The sequence below is a fragment of the Oncorhynchus kisutch genome, linkage group LG17 (genome assembly GCF_002021735.2).
Source record: "Oncorhynchus kisutch isolate 150728-3 linkage group LG17, Okis_V2, whole genome shotgun sequence".
In the NCBI taxonomy this organism is placed as follows: Eukaryota; Metazoa; Chordata; class Actinopteri; order Salmoniformes; family Salmonidae; genus Oncorhynchus; species Oncorhynchus kisutch.
In genome coordinates, this window is record NC_034190.2 from 85,900,826 (window position 1) to 85,918,330 (window position 17,505).

At 43.6% G+C, this 17,505-nt stretch overlaps 1 protein-coding gene across 5 annotated transcripts in view; it reads left to right on the forward strand.

Annotated features, from left to right (window-relative positions):
* Nucleotides 1-10,240, forward strand: part of LOC109908392 (transcription factor E3-like) — a 36,677-nt gene extending 26,437 nt beyond the window's left edge. Inside the window, exons 6-11 of one of the 5 annotated variants that reach the window (XR_004203757.1) lie at nt 242-365; nt 4,450-4,506; nt 4,633-4,708; nt 5,846-6,014; nt 6,469-9,676; nt 9,724-10,240. Coding sequence is in view for 4 of the 5 variants with exons in the window: in XM_031794868.1 (XP_031650728.1) it covers nt 242-365; nt 4,450-4,506; nt 4,633-4,708; nt 5,846-6,014; nt 6,469-6,912 (870 nt within the window). In the remaining variant the exon portion in view is untranslated. Of the gene's footprint in view, nt 1-241; nt 366-4,449; nt 4,507-4,632; nt 4,709-5,845; nt 6,015-6,468 lie in introns of all 5 variants that reach the window. The other 4 variants (XM_031794871.1, XM_031794870.1, XM_031794868.1 and 1 more) reach the window with 4 other exon arrangements.
* The last annotated feature ends 7,265 nt before the right edge of the window (nt 10,241-17,505 follow it).

Sequence of the window (17,505 nt, forward strand, 5' to 3'; positions counted from 1 at the left end):
CTTGGATGAGGGAGGAAGTAGACCGAGTAGTACATTTGGGAAGTTGTTGATGACCTCGAAAAGCTGTTGTATCCTTGTTGTTGTTTACACCTTATGAGTGTTGTTGTTGTTTACACCTTATGAGTGTTGTTGTTGTTTACACTTTGAGTGTTGTTTACACCTTATGAGTGTTGTTGTTTACACCTTATGAGTGTTGTTGTTGTTTACACCTTATGAGTTGTTGTTGTTGTTGTGTATGCAGCTGCCAGTGTCAGTGAACATGCTGGATGTGTTCAGCAGTGGAGGGATGGCTGCTCCTACCATCACCGTCTCCAACTCCTGTCCTGCTGACCTGCACACCATCAAGACTGAGTTAACTGGTACCGGTAAATAATTCCTCTCTGTCACCTTTATCCTTCAGTACCCCCTCTCGCTCATATCTCTATCTTTCTCTTGTCTGCCCGGTCTCTAAATCACACTCAATCCCTAGCTGTTTCTGAACTGTCTCTCTATCTCTCTCTTTCGCCCTGTCTCTCAACTTTCTGCCTGTCGCTCTCTTACGCTGTCTCTCTCTCTCTTACTCTCTTACTCTCTCTTTCTGTCTCTGTCGCTCTCTTACTCTGTCTCTTTCTCTGTCTCTCTTACTCTCTTTCTGTCTCTGTCACTCTCTTACTCTGTCTATCTCTCTCTTACTCGGTCTCGCTCTGTTTCTGTCTTTCTGTATCTCTCTCCCTCCCCCATCTTGCTCTCTCGCTCTCATTCTCTCTCTCTATTTTTCTCTCTTTTTAAAGTTCTTACTCAGCATTGCTCACCCAGACTTCCCCTGTCCAGTCAGTCACAACTTGAACTATCAGTCCTCGTCCATATGTTTCTCAATATAAACCTCTGCCTCAGCATTAGAGCCATAGTCATGTTTCTCAATATAAACCTCTGCCTCAGCATTAGAGCCATAGTCATGTTTCTCAATATAAACCTCTGCCTCAGCCTTAGAGCCATAGTCATGTTTCTCAATATAAACCTCTGCCTCAGCCTTAGAGCCATAGTCATGTTTCTCAATATAAACCTCTGCCTCAGCCTTCCGCTCAGTCATTCCCTCTTCCTAGTTCATCTCTGGTAATATAGACTGAGTGTACGAAACAATAGGAACGAACACCTGCTCTTTCCATAACATCAAATCAAGCTTTATTTACACAGCACATTTCAGACATGGAATGATTTCAGACAATCTTTACAAGAAACAATGAAAATAAAAAATGAAATATTTACTACACAATAAACACAAGAGGATAAAAAATGAAATATTTACTACACAATAAACACGAGGATAAAAAATGAAATATTTACTACACAATAAACACAAGAGGATAAAAAATGAAATATTTACTACACAATAAACACAAGAGGATAAAAAATGAAAAGCTAAGTTAAAAAGGTGTTTTAAGATCTCTTTTAAATATGTCCACAGTTTCAGCCCCCTCAGGTTCTCTGGCTGGTTGTTCCAGAGACTGGGGGCATAGTAACTAGAGACTGGGGGCATAGTAACTAGAGACTGGGGGCATAGTAACTAGAGACTGGGGGCATAGTAACTAGAGACTGGGGGCATAGTAACTAGAGACTGGGGGCATAGTAACTAGAGACTGGGGGCATAGTAACTAGAAACTGGGGGCATAGTAACTAGAGACTGGGGGCATAGTAACTAGAGGCTGGGAGCATAGTAACTAGAGGCTGTCTCTCCATGTCTCTTGGTCCCCCTCAGGTTCTCTGGCTGGGAGCAGAATAACTAAAGGCTGGGGGCATAGTAACTAGAGACTGAGTGCATAGTAACTAGAGACTGTCTCTCCATGCCTCTTGGTCCCCCACAGGTTCTCTGGCTGGGAGCAGAATAACTAAAGGCTGGGGGCATAGTAACTAGAGACTGGGAGCAGAATAACTAGAGGCTGTCTCTCCATGCCTCTTGGTCCCCCACAGGTTCTCTGGCAGGCTATTCCAGAATCTGGGGGCATAGTAACTAAAGACTGGGGGCATAGTAACTAAAGACTGGGGGCATAGTAACTAAAGACTGGGGGCATAGTAACTAAAGGCTGGGGGCATAGTAACTAAAGACTGGGGTAATAGTAACTAAAGGCTGTCTCTCCATGCCTCTTGGTCCTGGGCTTTGGGATAGTTAAAAGGCTGCCTCTCCATGCCTCTTGGTCCTAGACTTTGGAATAGTTAAAAGGCTGTCTCTCCATGCCTCTTGGTCCTAGGCTTTGGAATAGTTAAAAGGCTGTCTCTCCATGCCTCTTGGTCCTTGGCTTTGGGATAGTTAAAAGGCTGTCTCTCCATGCCTCTTGGTCCTAGGCTTTGGAATAGTTAAAAGGTTGTCTCTCCATGCCTCTTGGTCCTAGGCTTTGGGATAGTTAAAAGGCTGTCTCTCCATGCCTCCTGGTCCGAGGCTTTGGGATAGTTAAAAGGCTGTCTCTCCATGCCTCTTGGTCCTAGGCTTTGGAATAGTTAAAAGGCTGTCTCTCCATGCCTCCTGGTCCGAGGCTTTGGGATAGTTAAAATACCAGAGGACCTGAGGGACCTACTGGGTACATAACTTAAAGCATGTCTGACATGTGTTGGGGTGCACAATCAATTTAAAAACCAATAGAATAATCTTTCAAATTAATGCTAAAACTCACAGGCAGGCAAGGCAGCGCAGAGAACTTAACACCAGTGTGACGTGTGCTCTCTGTCTGGTCTTGGGTCAGTACCCGTGCTGCAGCATTCTGTATGCTATGCAGTTGACCAATGGCTTTCTTGGGGAGACCAGACAGGAGAGCATTACAGTAGTCAAGCCTGCTTGTAATAAAAGCATGGATGAGTCTCTCTGTATCAGCCTGAGAGAGAAACCTTGGCATTGTTCCTCAGGTGGTAAAAAGCTTTTTCACATAATGAGAAAATGAAAAAAGTTTTTTTAGAAATGATTGGAAATGTATTAAAAATAAAAACGAATACGGTATTATATATATTTACGTAAGTATTCAGAGCTTTTGCTATGAGACTAGAAATTGAGCTCAGGTGCATCCTTTTTCCATTGATCATCTTTGAGATGTTTCTACAACTTGATTGGAGTCCACCTGTGGTAAATTCAATTGATTGGACATGATTTGGAAAGGCACACACCTGTCTATATAAGGTCTCACAGTTGACAGGTGCATGTCAGAGTAAAAACCAAGCCATGAGGTCGAAGGAATTGTCCGTAGAGTTCCAAGACAGGATTGTGTTGAGGCACAGATCTGGGGAAGGGTGCCAAAATATTTCTGCAGCATTGAAGGTCCCCAAGAATACAGTGGCCTCATCATTCTCTAATGGAAGAAGTTTGGAACCACCAAGACTCTTCCTAGAAACCTGGCAGCATCCCTATGGTGAAGCATGGCGGTGGCAGCATCATGCTGTGGGGATGTTTTTCAGCGGCAGGGACTGGGAGACTAGTCAGGGTCGAGGAAAAGATGAATGGAGCAAAGTACAGAGAAATCCTTGATGAAAACATGCTCTCACGACCTCGGACTGGGATGAAGGTTCACCTTCTAACAGGACAACGACCCTAAGCACACAGCCAAGACAATGCAGGAGTGGCTTCGGGACAAGTCTCTAAATGTCCTTGAGTGTCCCAGCCAGAGCCTGGACTTGAATCCGATCGAACATCTCTGGAGGGACCTGAAAATAGCTGTGCAGCGACGCTCCCCATCCAACCTGACAGAGCTTGAGAGGATCTGCAGAGAAGAATGGGAGAAACTCCCCAAATACAGGTGTGCCAAGCTTCTAGCAACATACCCAAGAAGACATGAGGCTGTAATCGCTGCCAAAGGTGCTTCAACAAAGTACTGAGTAAAGGGTTCAACAAAGTACTGAGTAAAGGGTCTGAATACTTATATAAATGTGATATTTTTTTACATTCTAAAAAGTCAGTTAAGAACAAAATATTATTTACAATGACAGCTTAGGAACAGTGGGTTAACTGCCTGTTCAGGGGCAGAAGGACAGATTTGTACCTTGTCAGCTCTGGGATTTGAACTTGCAACCTTCCGGTTACTAGTCCGATGCTCTAACCACTAGGCTAAACCCGGACGACGCTGTGCTAATTGTGTGCCACTCCATTGGGACTCCCAATCACGGCCAGGTGTGATACAGCCTGGATTCAAACCAGTGAGTCTGTAGTGACGCCATTAGCACTGAGATGCAGTGCCTTAGCCCGCTGCTCAAATCGGGAACCCAATTGATTCGTTTCCTCACTCATCCAAGGGGCTCTTCATTTGGATGTGGCCTTTTTTCAACTTTACTGGCATTGACATAGACTGACCAGGTGTATCCAGGAAGAGGAAAACATTCTAAACATGCATAAAGTAATGAATGAATGAATTTTTATTTGTTTTATTTCTCTTTGTATTTTATGCTTCAAGATGTCTTCATCATTAACTTCCAATATTAAATTGTATCTTCTAGTGGTGGAGGCTAAAGCTATGATGAAGGAGCGGCAGAAAAAGGACAATCATAACCAGAGTGAGTATAGACTAATACTTTACTGCCAATGGGCACCTGTATGTTAAATGTATCTTATTACGTCTAACATTTTTAACAGCACCTTGGCTGATAATGATGACATGTTGCATGCGGTTCTTCTCCTAGTTGAGAGACGGAGGAGGTTCAACATCAACGATCGCATCAAGGAACTGGGAGCTCTCATCCCCAAATCTAGTGACCCGTGAGTTCCTATAGACAGAAATGAACCCTATTCTTTAGTTACCCTAACCTAAATCTAGTGACCCGTGAGTTCCTATGGACAGAAATTAACCCTATTCTTTAGTTACCCTAACCCAAATCTAGTGACCCGTGAGTTCCTATGGACAGAAATGAACCCTAACCTTTAGTTACCCTAACCCAAATCTAGTGACCCGTGAGTTCCTATGGACAGAAATGAACCCTAACCTTTAGTTACCCTAACCCAAAACTAGTGACCCGTCACCTTAAGGGAGGAATAAAAGTTTATGGCCCGTAATCACTAGTGTCCTGTCTAGCAGTAAAGAACGATGTTTGTACAGATGGGTAGGAGGAGACTCAGCCTCTTAGGAACGGCTAAATATCAGGGTTTGTGTGAAATTATTTTTGGTCAAATGACGCTGTATTGATCTTCTGAGAAGAATTAAACTTGGTTAAGCTTTCATAATGTCCGTTGAGTTATTCACTTCTTTATTTTACCTTTATTTAACCAGGCAAGTCAGTTAATAAGAACATATTCTTATTTTCAATGATGGCCTAAGAACAGTGGGTTTAACTGCCTTGTTCAGGGGCAGAATGACAGATTTTTTACCTTGTCAGCTCGGGGATTCGATCTCCATAGAACCCAATGGACAGAAATTACCCCTGACCCTTACTTACCCAAACCTAGTGACCTGTGATTTCCTATGGACAGAAATGACTTATAGCAGATAACACATTTGCCGTTCCCAAGTGCATGATTGTTCAATCATGACAGACTGTAGATTGAACAACCTATATAGATTACCTATAGGTGCTTAAACCGTTAACTGCAATGTCACTGTTCCATTCTCCTCAATGCACCCCCCCGCTACTATTCGTATTTAATCATCTCGCTGTTCCTTTCTCCTCACTGACCCCCCCTGCTACAACATAGGAACAGCGGCATGATTAGATACTATGTTGTAGCAGGGGGGGTCAGTGAGGAGAAAGGAACAGCGGCATGATTAGATACTTTCTCCTCACTGACCCCCCCTGCTACAACATAGTATCTAATCATGCCGCTGTTCCTTTCTCTTCACTGACCCCCCCCCCCTGCTACAACATAGTATCTAATCATGCCACTGTTCCTTTCTCCTCACTGACCCCCCTGCTACGGAGACAGGGAGACGCGTTGGAACAAGGGCACCATCCTGAAGGCGTCTGTGGACTACATTAGGAGGCTGCAGAAGGAGCAGCAGAGAGCCAAGGAGGTGGAGACCAGACAGAGGAAACTGGAGCACAGCAACCGCAGCCTACTGCTACGTATACAGGTTAGGACAATAAAGTCAAACAGGCAATCAGTATGCTGCAAGGAAGGCTGGTAGTCAATCAGTATGCTGCAAGGAAGGCTGGTAGTCAATCAGTATGCTGCAAGGAAGGCTGGTAGTCAATCAGTATGCTGCAAGGAAGGCTGGTAGTCAATCAGTATGCTGCAAGGAAGGCTGGTAGTTACTTACGTGTGATGTTGGAATGATCTTGTTTCTTTGGAAGTGCTAGAAGTAAATTGCCTCAGGCGAAATCAATAATCTGTGGCGTCCCCCAGGGCTGTGTGCTAGGGCCTCTACTATTTCTACTGTACATTAATTAAGCATTAAGGCATGAGAATCGATGCATTATCATGAGTAATGCACAGCTAAGGGCTGTTCTTAGGCATGAAGCAAATTGTTTTAAAAATGGTCTCATGAACTAAACTGAAGTGTCGACCGTTGTTGTATCTCTCTACAGGAGCTAGAGATGCAGGCCTGCCTCCACGGCCTCTCCACCCCCGCCTCCTCCTCCCAGGGCTCCTCCTCCTCACACCTCAGCCTATCACAATCCCTGGACCCCAGCACGGGTGACGCCCTCTCCAAGACCCTCCTCTCCCTGAGTGGTGGCCCAGGCCTTCAGGCCACCTCCCCCTCCTTTCTGTCTCCACCCCCCTCGGCCTCACCGGTTGGCCTGATGAACATGGCTTCTCCTCTGGGCTTCTCTGAGCTGGACGACCCGTCTGCCGCAGCCTTCCACTCCTCCCTGCTACCGGACATGGGTCTTGGGGACATCTTGATGGACCATGGGGGGATAGGGATGTCCCCGGTGTGGGCCCGAGAGCCCCTGCTCTCCTCCATCTCCCCAGGAGTCTCCAAGACCTCCAGCCGTAGGAGCAGCTTCAGCATGGAGGAGGACTTGTGACTTGAGTTAAAGGACCCTACCCTTTACACTGCTAGGCAAGAGCAGCTTCAGCATGGAGGAGGACTTGTGACTGGGCTGAGTCCAAAACCAACCACTAGACCAGCATTTCCCAAACTCTGTCCTCGGGATCCCAATGGGGTGCACGTTTTGGTTTGTGCCCTAACACTACACTGATTCAAATGATCAAAGCGTTATGGTTCAATTAGTATTTCATTCCACTGTGTAGTGCCAGGGCAAAAACCAAAACGTGCTTCCTTTAGGATCCTGAGGACCGAGTTTGGGAGGCCCTTCCCTAGACCCTGGCTCCTAGACCCTAGCTCCTAGACCCTAGCTCAAATCAAATCAAATCAAATTTATTTATATAGCTCTTCGTACATCAGCTGATATCTCAAAGTGCTGTACAGAAACCCAGCCTAAAACCCCAAACAGCAAGCAATGCAGGTGTAGAAGCACGGTGGCTAGGAAAAACTCCCTAGAAAGGCCAAAACCTAGGAAGAAACCTAGAGAGGAAACAGGCTATGTGGGGTGGCCAGTCCTCTTCTGGCTGTGCCGGGTGGAGATTATAACAGAACATGGCCAAGATGTTCAAATGTTCATAAATGACCAGCATGGTCGTATAATAATAAGGCAGAACAGTTGAAACTGGAGCAGCAGCACGGTCAGATGGACTGGGGACAGCAAGGAGTCATGTCAGGTAATCCTGGGGCATGGTCCTAGGGCTCAGGTCCTCCGAGAGAGAGAAAGAAAGAGAGAAGGAGAGAATTAGAGAACGCACACTTAGATTCACACAGGACACCGAATAGGACAGGAGAAGTACTCCAGATATAACAAACTACTGCAGCATAAATACTGGAGGCTGAGACAGGAGGGGTCAGGAGACACTGTGGCCCCATCCGAGGACACCCCCGGACAGGGCCAAACAGGAAGGATATAACTGGCTCCTAGACCCTGGCTCCTAGACCCTAGCTCCTAGACCCTGGCTCCTAGACCCTGGCTCCTAGACCCTAGACCCTGGCTCCTAGACCCTGGCTCCTAGACCCTGGCTCCTAGACCCTGGCTCCTAGACCCTGGCTCCTAGACCCTGGCTCCTAGACCCTAGCTCCTAGACCCTAGCTCCTAAACACTAGCTCCTAGACCCTGGCTCCTAGACTCTGTCTCCTAGACCCTAGCTCCTAGACCCTAGCTCCTAGACCCTAGCTCCTAGACCCTAGCTCCTAGTAATTGTTTAAGACACAAGGTTATTTGTAGATCAGTCAGTCTGCAATGTAGTTCATCTGGAACACGACGTAAGGCCTATCAGAGGACTGGGGTGGAGCCTCCACATACTATGCATGGCCCCGTCCATCAATCACAGAGTCGTGGTCAAAGGTCTTAGTTTAGTCTAGGATTTGCAAAATTCCAGTCCCCAGGTTTTCCAGAATTCCTGGCAGTAAGGTTCCAGAATTCCTGGCAGTAAGGTTCCAGAATTCCTGGCAGTAAGGTTCCAGAATTCCTGGCAGTAAGATTCCAAAAATCCTGGCAGTAAGGTTCCAGAAATCCTGGCAGGAAGGTTCCAAAAATCCTGGCAGTAAGATGGTCTTTATCATAGAAAAGGAAACAGGAGTTGGGGAATATTGTTTCAATGAAACAACAGATGATGTGTTCAGAAAGCCACAAATATTCAATTAAAAACCATTATTTGTATGTATGTATGATGAGACCTCAGCACTCTGCAAAACAGAAAGGGATGCCATTATTCTGTGTTGAAACAGCAAGATTAACTGTCTGTGTATCCCAAATAGCAACCTATTCCCTAAATGGTGCACATCTGGATACCACTGGAGTGCAGTATATTGGAAATACGTTGCCATTTGGGATACATGATAGTGCAGCACTTTTCATTGGTAGACATGTTGTATAGAGATGAGTGTTGTGCAGTAGTATGCTTTTAAAGTGTCCCAAGGGAAAACCAGTCTGAGCAGCCAGCCATAAAGTAGACTAAACAGTTACTGTGTTTGTAGACCCAATGTTCTGTTGTCTTCAACAACAAGACAGTTAACAGTAGATTAACCCTGAACTTCATCACTTCCTGTTCCTTGCCTGGCTGGGGTCAATTCAGTTCAGGGGTTGAAAAAAACAACCCAGAACAGAATGTAATGAGTGTTTTTATTAATGAATTCCATTTTTTCATTCTCGTCTTAGATTTTACAGATTGAAGAGTGCTTATAAAGGTGTTATGAGTGCTTATAAAGGTGTTATGAGTGCTTATAAAGGTGTTATGAGTGCTTATAAAGGTGTTATGAGTGCTTATACGCCCCATGTATCTACATTACCAGTCAACAGTTTTAGAACACCTACTTATTCCAGGGTTTTTCTTTATTTTTTAAAACAATTTTCTAAATTGTAGAATAATAGTGAAGACATCAAAACTATGAAATAACACATATGGAATCATGTAGTAACCCCCCCCCCCCCACCCCCCAACAAAACGTGTTAAACAAATCAAAATATATTTTTATATTTGAGATTCTTCAAAGTAGCCACTGGTTTGCCTTGATGACAGTGTTGCTGTGTCCAAAACCTTTTTGACTGGTACTGTATACGGTGTAGACATGGGACTCGACAATAATGGAATAAGAACAAGGTCTGTTGTGTTGTTTTAAAGGCTGACATTCTATAGCCTGGTTACAGGTCGGTTGTGTTGTTTTAAAGGCTGATATTCTATAGCCTGGTTCCAGGTCTGTTGTGTTGTTTTAAAGGCTGACATTCTATAGTCTGGTTCCAGGTCTGTTGTGTTGTTTTAAAGGCTGACATTCTATAGTCTGGTTCCAGGTCTGTTTGTACTGTGTAAAGTAGCAAAACAGCACAAACCAATCTGGGACCAGGCTAGATGTTTTAAATTTGGTATTGGTATTTATTAGCCGTTGCGAAAGCAGCAACTAGTTTTCCTGGGATCCAGAGCTTTTTTTTATTTCCAGGGATGAGGTGATAGGATCATTTAAACTGCTAAAATGATGCACCTCACAATAACAAAGGGTTTCTTTCAGCTGCGACGATTGACTGCCATTCATATTATAACAGATGCTTAACACTGCTTTCAGGTTGGAATCCAGGCTAATAGCTTGTATAATATATAATAATATGCCACGTTTCTTTGTCACCTGTGTGTGCATATATATTTTACATATGGGTGGTCCCAGACATTGAACCAACTACCCTGGCATTACAAGAGCCATGCTCAACCAACCTGTTTGAACACTGGCTGTATATGGCCATGCTGACGACGTCTACATAACATGATGAGTCTGCTTTGATTTTGTAGAGGGAACAAGTTGTTTTACCATTTTTATTCACCTGTAATCTGTTTCCTGTTGTAACTGTATCTTTTATTGATTGATTTATGTCACCTTTATTTAACCAGGTAGGCTAGTTGAGAACACCTTTATTTAACCAGGTAGGCTAGTTGAGAACACCTTTATTTAACCAGGTAGGCCAGTTGAGAACACCTTTATTTAACCAGGTAGGCTAGTTGAGAACACCTTTATTTTACCAGGTAGGCCAGTTGAGAACACCTTTATTTAACCAGGTAGGCTAGTTGAGAACACCTTTATTTAACCAGGTAGGCTAGTTGAGAACACCTTTATTTAACCAGGTAGGCTAGTTGAGAACACCTTTATTTAACCAGGTAGGCCAGTTGAGAACACCTTTATTTAACCAGGTAGGCCAGTTGAGAACACCTTTATTTAACCAGGTAGGCTAGTTGAGAACACCTTTATTTAACCAGGTAGGCTAGTTGAGAACACCTTTATTTAACCAGGTAGGCTAGTTGAGAACACCTTTATTTAACCAGGTAGGCTAGTTGAGAACACCTTTATTTAACCAGGTAGGCTAGTTGAGAACACCTTTATTTAACCAGGTAGGCTAGTTGAGAACACCTTTATTTAACCAGGTAGGCTAGTTGAGAACACCTTTATTTAACCAGGTAGGCTAGTTGAGAACACCTTTATTTAACCAGGTAGGCTAGTTGAGAACACCTTTATTTAACCAGGTAGGCTAGTTGAGAACACCTTTATTTAACCAGGTAGGCTAGTAGAGAACACCTTTATTTAACCAGGTAGACCAGTTGAGAACACCTTTATTTAACCAGGTAGGCCAGTTGAGAACACCTTTATTTAACCAGGTAGGCTAGTTGAGAACACCTTTATTTAACCAGGTAGGCTAGTTGAGAACACCTTTATTTAACCAGGTAGGCTAGTTGAGAACACCTTTATTTAACCAGGTAGGCTAGTTGAGAACACCTTTATTTAACCAGGTAGGCTAGTTGAGAACACCTTTATTTAACCAGGTAGGCTAGTTGAGAACACCTTTATTTAACCAGGTAGGCCAGTTGAGAACACCTTTATTTAACCAGGTAGGCTAGTTGAGAACACCTTTATTTAACCAGGTAGGCTAGTTGAGAACACCTTTATTTAACCAGGTAGGCTAGTTGAGAACACCTTTATTTAACCAGGTAGGCTAGTTGAGAACACCTTTATTTAACCAGGTAGGCTAGTTGAGAACACCTTTATTTAACCAGGTAGGCTAGTTGAGAACACCTTTATTTAACCAGGTAGTTGAGAACACCTTTATTTAACCAGGTAGGCTAGTTGAGAACACCTTTATTTAACCAGGTAGACTAGTTGAGAACACCTTTATTTAACCAGGTAGGCTAGTTGAGAACACCTTTATTTAACCAGGTAGGCTAGTTGAGAACACCTTTATTTAACCAGGTAGACCAGTTGAGAACACCTTTATTTAACCAGGTAGGCTAGTTGAGAACACCTTTATTTAACCAGGTAGACTAGTTGAGAACACCTTTATTTAACCAGGTAGGCTAGTTGAGAACACCTTTATTTAACCAGGTAGGCTAGTTGAGAACACCTTTATTTAACCAGGTAGGCCAGTTGAGAACACCTTTATTTAACCAGGTAGGCTAGTTGAGAACACCTTTATTTAACCAGGTAGGCTAGTTGAGAACACCTTTATTTAACCAGGTAGGCTAGTTGAGAACACCTTTATTTAACCAGGTAGGCTAGTTGAGAACACCTTTATTTAACCAGGTAGGCTAGTTGAGAACACCTTTATTTAACCAGGTAGACCAGTTGAGAACACCTTTATTTAACCAGGTAGGCTAGTTGAGAACACCTTTATTTAACCAGGTAGGCTAGTTGAGAACACCTTTATTTAACCAGGTAGGCCAGTTGAGAACACCTTTATTTAACCAGGTAGGCTAGTTGAGAACACCTTTATTTAACCAGGTAGGCTAGTTGAGAACACCTTTATTTAACCAGGTAGGCTAGTTGAGAACACCTTTATTTAACCAGGTAGGCTAGTTGAGAACACCTTTATTTAACCAGGTAGGCTAGTTGAGAACACCTTTATTTAACCAGGTAGGCCAGTTGAGAACACCTTTATTTAACCAGGTAGGCCAGTTGAGAACACCTTTATTTAACCAGGTAGACCAGTTGAGAACACCTTTATTTAACCAGGTAGGCCAGTTGAGAACACCTTTATTTAACCAGGTAGGCTAGTTGAGAACACCTTTATTTAACCAGGTAGGCTAGTTGAGAACACCTTTATTTAACCAGGTAGGCTAGTTGAGAACACCTTTATTTAACCAGGTAGGCTAGTTGAGAACACCTTTATTTTACCAGGTAGGCCAGTTGAGAACACCTTTATTTAACCAGGTAGGCCAGTTGAGAACACCTTTATTTAACCAGGTAGGCTAGTTGAGAACACCTTTATTTAACCAGGTAGGCTAGTTGCGAACACCTTTATTTAACCAGGTAGGCCAGTTGAGAACACCTTTATTTAACCAGGTAGGCTAGTTGAGAACACCTTTATTTAACCAGGTAGGCTAGTTGAGAACACCTTTATTTAACCAGGTAGGCAAGTTGAGAACAAGTTCTCATTTACAACTGTGACCTGGCCAAGATAAAACAAAGCAGTTCGACAGATACAACAACACAGAGTTACACATGGAGTAAAACAAACATACAGTCAATAATACAGTATAAACAAGTCTATATACAATGTGAGCAAATGAGGTGAGAAGGGAGGTAAAGGCAAAAAAGGCCATGATGGCAAAGTAAATACAATATAGCAAGTAAAACACTGGAATGGTAGTTTTGCAATGGAAGAATGTGCAAAGTAGAAATAAAAATAATGGGGTGCAAAGGAGCAAAATAAATTAAATACAGTAGGGAAAGAGGTAGTTGTTTGGGCTAAATTATAGGTGGGCTATGTACAGGTGCAGTAATCTGTGAGCTGCTCTGACAGTTGGTGCTTAAAGCTAGTGAGGGAGATAAGTGTTTCCAGTTTCAGAGATTTTTGTAGTTCGTTCCAGTCATTGGCAGCAGAGAACTGGAAGGAGAGGCGGCCAAAGAAATAATTGGTTTTGGGGGTGACTAGAGAGATATACCTGCTGGAGCGTGTGCTACAGGTGGGAGATGCTATGGTGACCAGCGAGCTGAGATAAGGGGGGACTTTACCTAGCAGTCTTGTAGATGACATGGAGCCAGTGGGTTTGGCTACCGATTAGTGATGCACCGATATGACATTTTTGGCCGATACCGATATCTGATATTTTCCTTGCCCCAATTTTTTTTTGCAGCCTTTTTTAAGCATTCTTAAATGGGGCAGCAGCGTAGCCTAGTGGTTAGAGTGTTGGACTAGTAAACAGAAGCTTGCAAGTTCAAACCCCTGAGCTGACAAGGTACAAATCTGTCGTTCTGCCCCTGAACAAGGCAGTTAACCCACTGTTCCTAGGCAGTCATTGGAAATAAGAATTTGTTTTTAACTGACTTGCCTAGTTAAATAAAGGTCAAATATAATGATAGTACAGTTTAAATAGTTAATGGACGCAGAGGTCTCAGTGAAAGAGGTGTCACTTTTTATTTCTTGTATTTTTTTATTTCACCTTTATTTAACCAGGTAGGCTAGTTGAGAACACCTTTATTTAACCAGGTAGGCTAGTTGAGAACACCTTTATTTAACCAGGTAGGCTAGTTGAGAACACCTTTATTTAACCAGGTAGGCTAGTTGAGAACACCTTTATTTAACCAGGTAGTTGAGAACACCTTTATTTAACCAGGTAGTTGAGAACAAGTTCTCATTTACAACAGCGACCAGGCCAAGAATAAAGCAAAGCAGTGCGACACAAACAACCAGTTAGCTGAGTTACACATAAACTGAGTTACACATAAACAAACCCACAGTCAGTAACACAAAAGAAAAATCTATGTACAATTTGTGCAAATGTAGGGAGGTAGGCAATAAATAGGCCCTAATGGTGAAATAATTACAATTTAGCATTAACACTGGAGTGATAGATGTGCAGATGATGATGTGCAAGTAGAGATACTGGGGAGCAAAAGAGCAAGAGGGTAAGTAATAATATGGGGATGAGGTAGTTGGGTGTATATTTACAGATGGGCTGTGTACAGGTACAGTGATTGGTAAGCTGCTCTGACAGCTGATGCTTAAAATTAGAGGGGGAGATATAAGACTCCAGCCTCAGAGATTTTTGCAATTCGTTCCAGTCATTGGCAGCAGAGACCTGGAAGGAAAGGTGGTCAATGGAAGTGTTGGCTTTGGGGATGACCAGTGATATATATACCTGCTGGAGCGTGTGCTATGGGTGGGCGTTGCTATGGTAACCAGTTAGCTGAGATAAGGCGGGGCTTTACCTAGCAAAGACTTATAGATGACCTGGAGCCAGTGGGTTTGGCGACGGATATGTAGTAAGGGCCAGCCAACGAGAGCATACAGGTCTCAGTGGTGGGTGGTATATGGGGCTTTGATGATAAAAACAGATGGCACTGTGATAGACTACATCCAGTGTGCTGAGTAGAGTGTTGGGGGCTATTTTTTACCTCGCTGAAGTCAAGGATAGGTAGGATAGTCAGTTTTACGAGTGTATGTTTGGCGGCAAGAGTGAAGGAAGCTTTGTTGCGAATAGTAAGTCGATTCTAGATTTAATTTTGTATTGGAGATGCTTAATGTGAGTCTGGAAGGAGAGTTTACAGTCTAACCAGACACCTAGGTATTTGTAATTGTCCACATATTCTAAGTCAGAACCGTCCAGAGTAGTGATGCTGGACGGGCGGGCAGGTGCAGGCAGTGATCGGTTGAAGAGCATGCATTTAGTTTTACTAGCATTTAAAAGCAGTTGGGGGCCACGGAAGGAGAGTTGTATGGCGTTGAAGCTCGTTTGGACTTTAGTTAACACAGTGTCCAAAGAAGGGCCAGAAGTATACAGAATGGTGTCGTCTGCATAGAGGTGGATCAGAGAATCACCAGCAGCACGAGCAACATCATTGATATATACAGAGAAAAGAGTCAGCCTGAGAATTGAACCCTGTGGCACCCCCATAAAGACTGCCAGAGGTTCGGACAACAGGCCCTCCGATTTGACACACTGAACTCTATCTGAGAAGTAGTCGGTGAACCAGGCGAGGCAATAATTTGAGAAACCAAGGCTGTGAGTCTGCCGATAAGAATGCAGTGATTGACAGAGTCGAAAGCCTTGGCCAGGTCAATGAAGATGGCTGCACAGTCTTTTATAGATGGTGGTTATGATATCGTTTAGGACCTTGAGCGTGGCTGAGGTACACCCATGATCAGCTCGGAAACCAGATTGCACAGCGGAGAAGGTACGGTGGGATTCGAGATGGTCAGTGATCTGTTTATTATCTTTCGAAGATTTTAGAAATGATAGGCAGGGCAGGATGGATATAGGTCTGTAACAGTTTGGGTCGTGAGTGTCTCCCCCTTTGAAGAGGGGGATGACCCTGGCAGCTTTCCAATCTTTGGGGATCTGAGACAATACGAAAGAGAGGTTGAATAGACTGGTAATAGGGGTTGCAACAATTTCAGCGGATCATTTTAGAAAGAGAGGGTACAGATTGTCTAGCCCAGCTGATTTGTAGGGATCCAGATTTTGCAGCTCTTTCAGAACATCAGCTGTCTGGATTTGGGGGGTGGGGGGGGGTTGGGCAAGTTGATGCAGGGGGTGCTGAGATGTTGGCCGGGGTAGGGGTAGCCAGGTGGAAAGCATGGCCAGCCATGGAAAAATGCTTATTGAAATGATCGATTATCGTAGATTTATCGGTATTGATAGTGTTTCCTATCCTCAGGGCAGTGGGCAGCTGGGAGGAGGTGCTCTTATTCTCCATGGACTTTACAGTGTCCCAGAACCTTTTTGGAATTAGTGCTACAGGATGCAAATGTCTGTTTGAAAAAGCTAGCCTTTGCTTTCCTAACTGACTGTGTATAATGGTTCCTGACTTCCCTGAAATGTTGCATATCGCGGGGACTGTTCGATGCTAATGCAGAACGCCACAGGATGTTTTTGTGCTGATCAAGGGCAGACAAGTCTGGGGTGAACCAAGGGCTATATCTGTTCTTAGTTCTACATTTGAATGGGGCATGCTTATTTAAGATGGAGAGGAAAGCACTTTTGAAGAGCAACCAGGCATCCTCTACAGACGGGATGAGGTGGATATCCTTCCAGGATACTCGTGCCAGGTCAATTAGAAAGGCCTGCTCGCTGAAGTGTTTTAGGGAGCGTTTGACAGTGATGAGGGGTGGTCATTTGACCACGGACCCATTACGGATGCAGGCAATGAGGCAGTGATCGCTGAGATCCTGGTTGAAGACGGAAGAGGTGTATTTAGAGGGCATGTTGGTCAGATGTACAGTCCCTGGTTCGAATCCAGGCTGTATCACATCTGGCCGTGATTGGGAGTCCCATAGGGGCGGCGCACAATTGACCCAGCGTCGTCCGGGCCGTCATTGTAAATAAGAATTTGTTCTTAACTAACTTGCCTAGTTAAATAAAGGTTACACACATACACACAACACACTGACCAAAAAGTTATTTTGTTGGCATTGACGTATGTCCCAATTACCAGGTAAACATAATCAAAAAACCTATTTAATTAATGTACTTGCTGTGCTGTTTCGCTGTTTGTTCAGTTGTTTCATTCTCAACCAAGATTTCTATGGAACGCCATTTGGGTCTTTGCGTGTCGAAAAAGATACACATCAAATAACACTGAGTGTCAAATAAGCTTGTTGACCAATCAGGACCTGAACGTCACATAATACATTTAACGCGTTCATATTTGTTTTTAGTTTTTACACATTGATTACAGCATCACACGTATTTCATATGTCACAACGATTCATCGATACGCCTGCTATGACGCTGGTAAAGTTGTCTCGCTCACCTACAGGGCTGGTCATAAAATAAAAAGCTAGCTAGCTCATGGAGACAAACAATGTGCTTCCCCAAAAACATAGCAAAACAACATCTGTTTCAGTAGCTATAGTTAGCTAGCTATATAGCTACGTGTCAGCATCTAAAATAACCCTAATTTATAAGACAGCTCTTATTTGATTAATGGTGGTCGGACCCATCTATGTGAAGCTAGCCACAATAAGGATTATCCACAATAGTGGACTTTGCAGTTAGCCTTCAAAATAAAAGTGTGGCATAATTCTACTATTTGTATTCATTTGCATCACTGTCAATGACATACTTTTATTTTGATGGCCACCTGCAAATTCCAC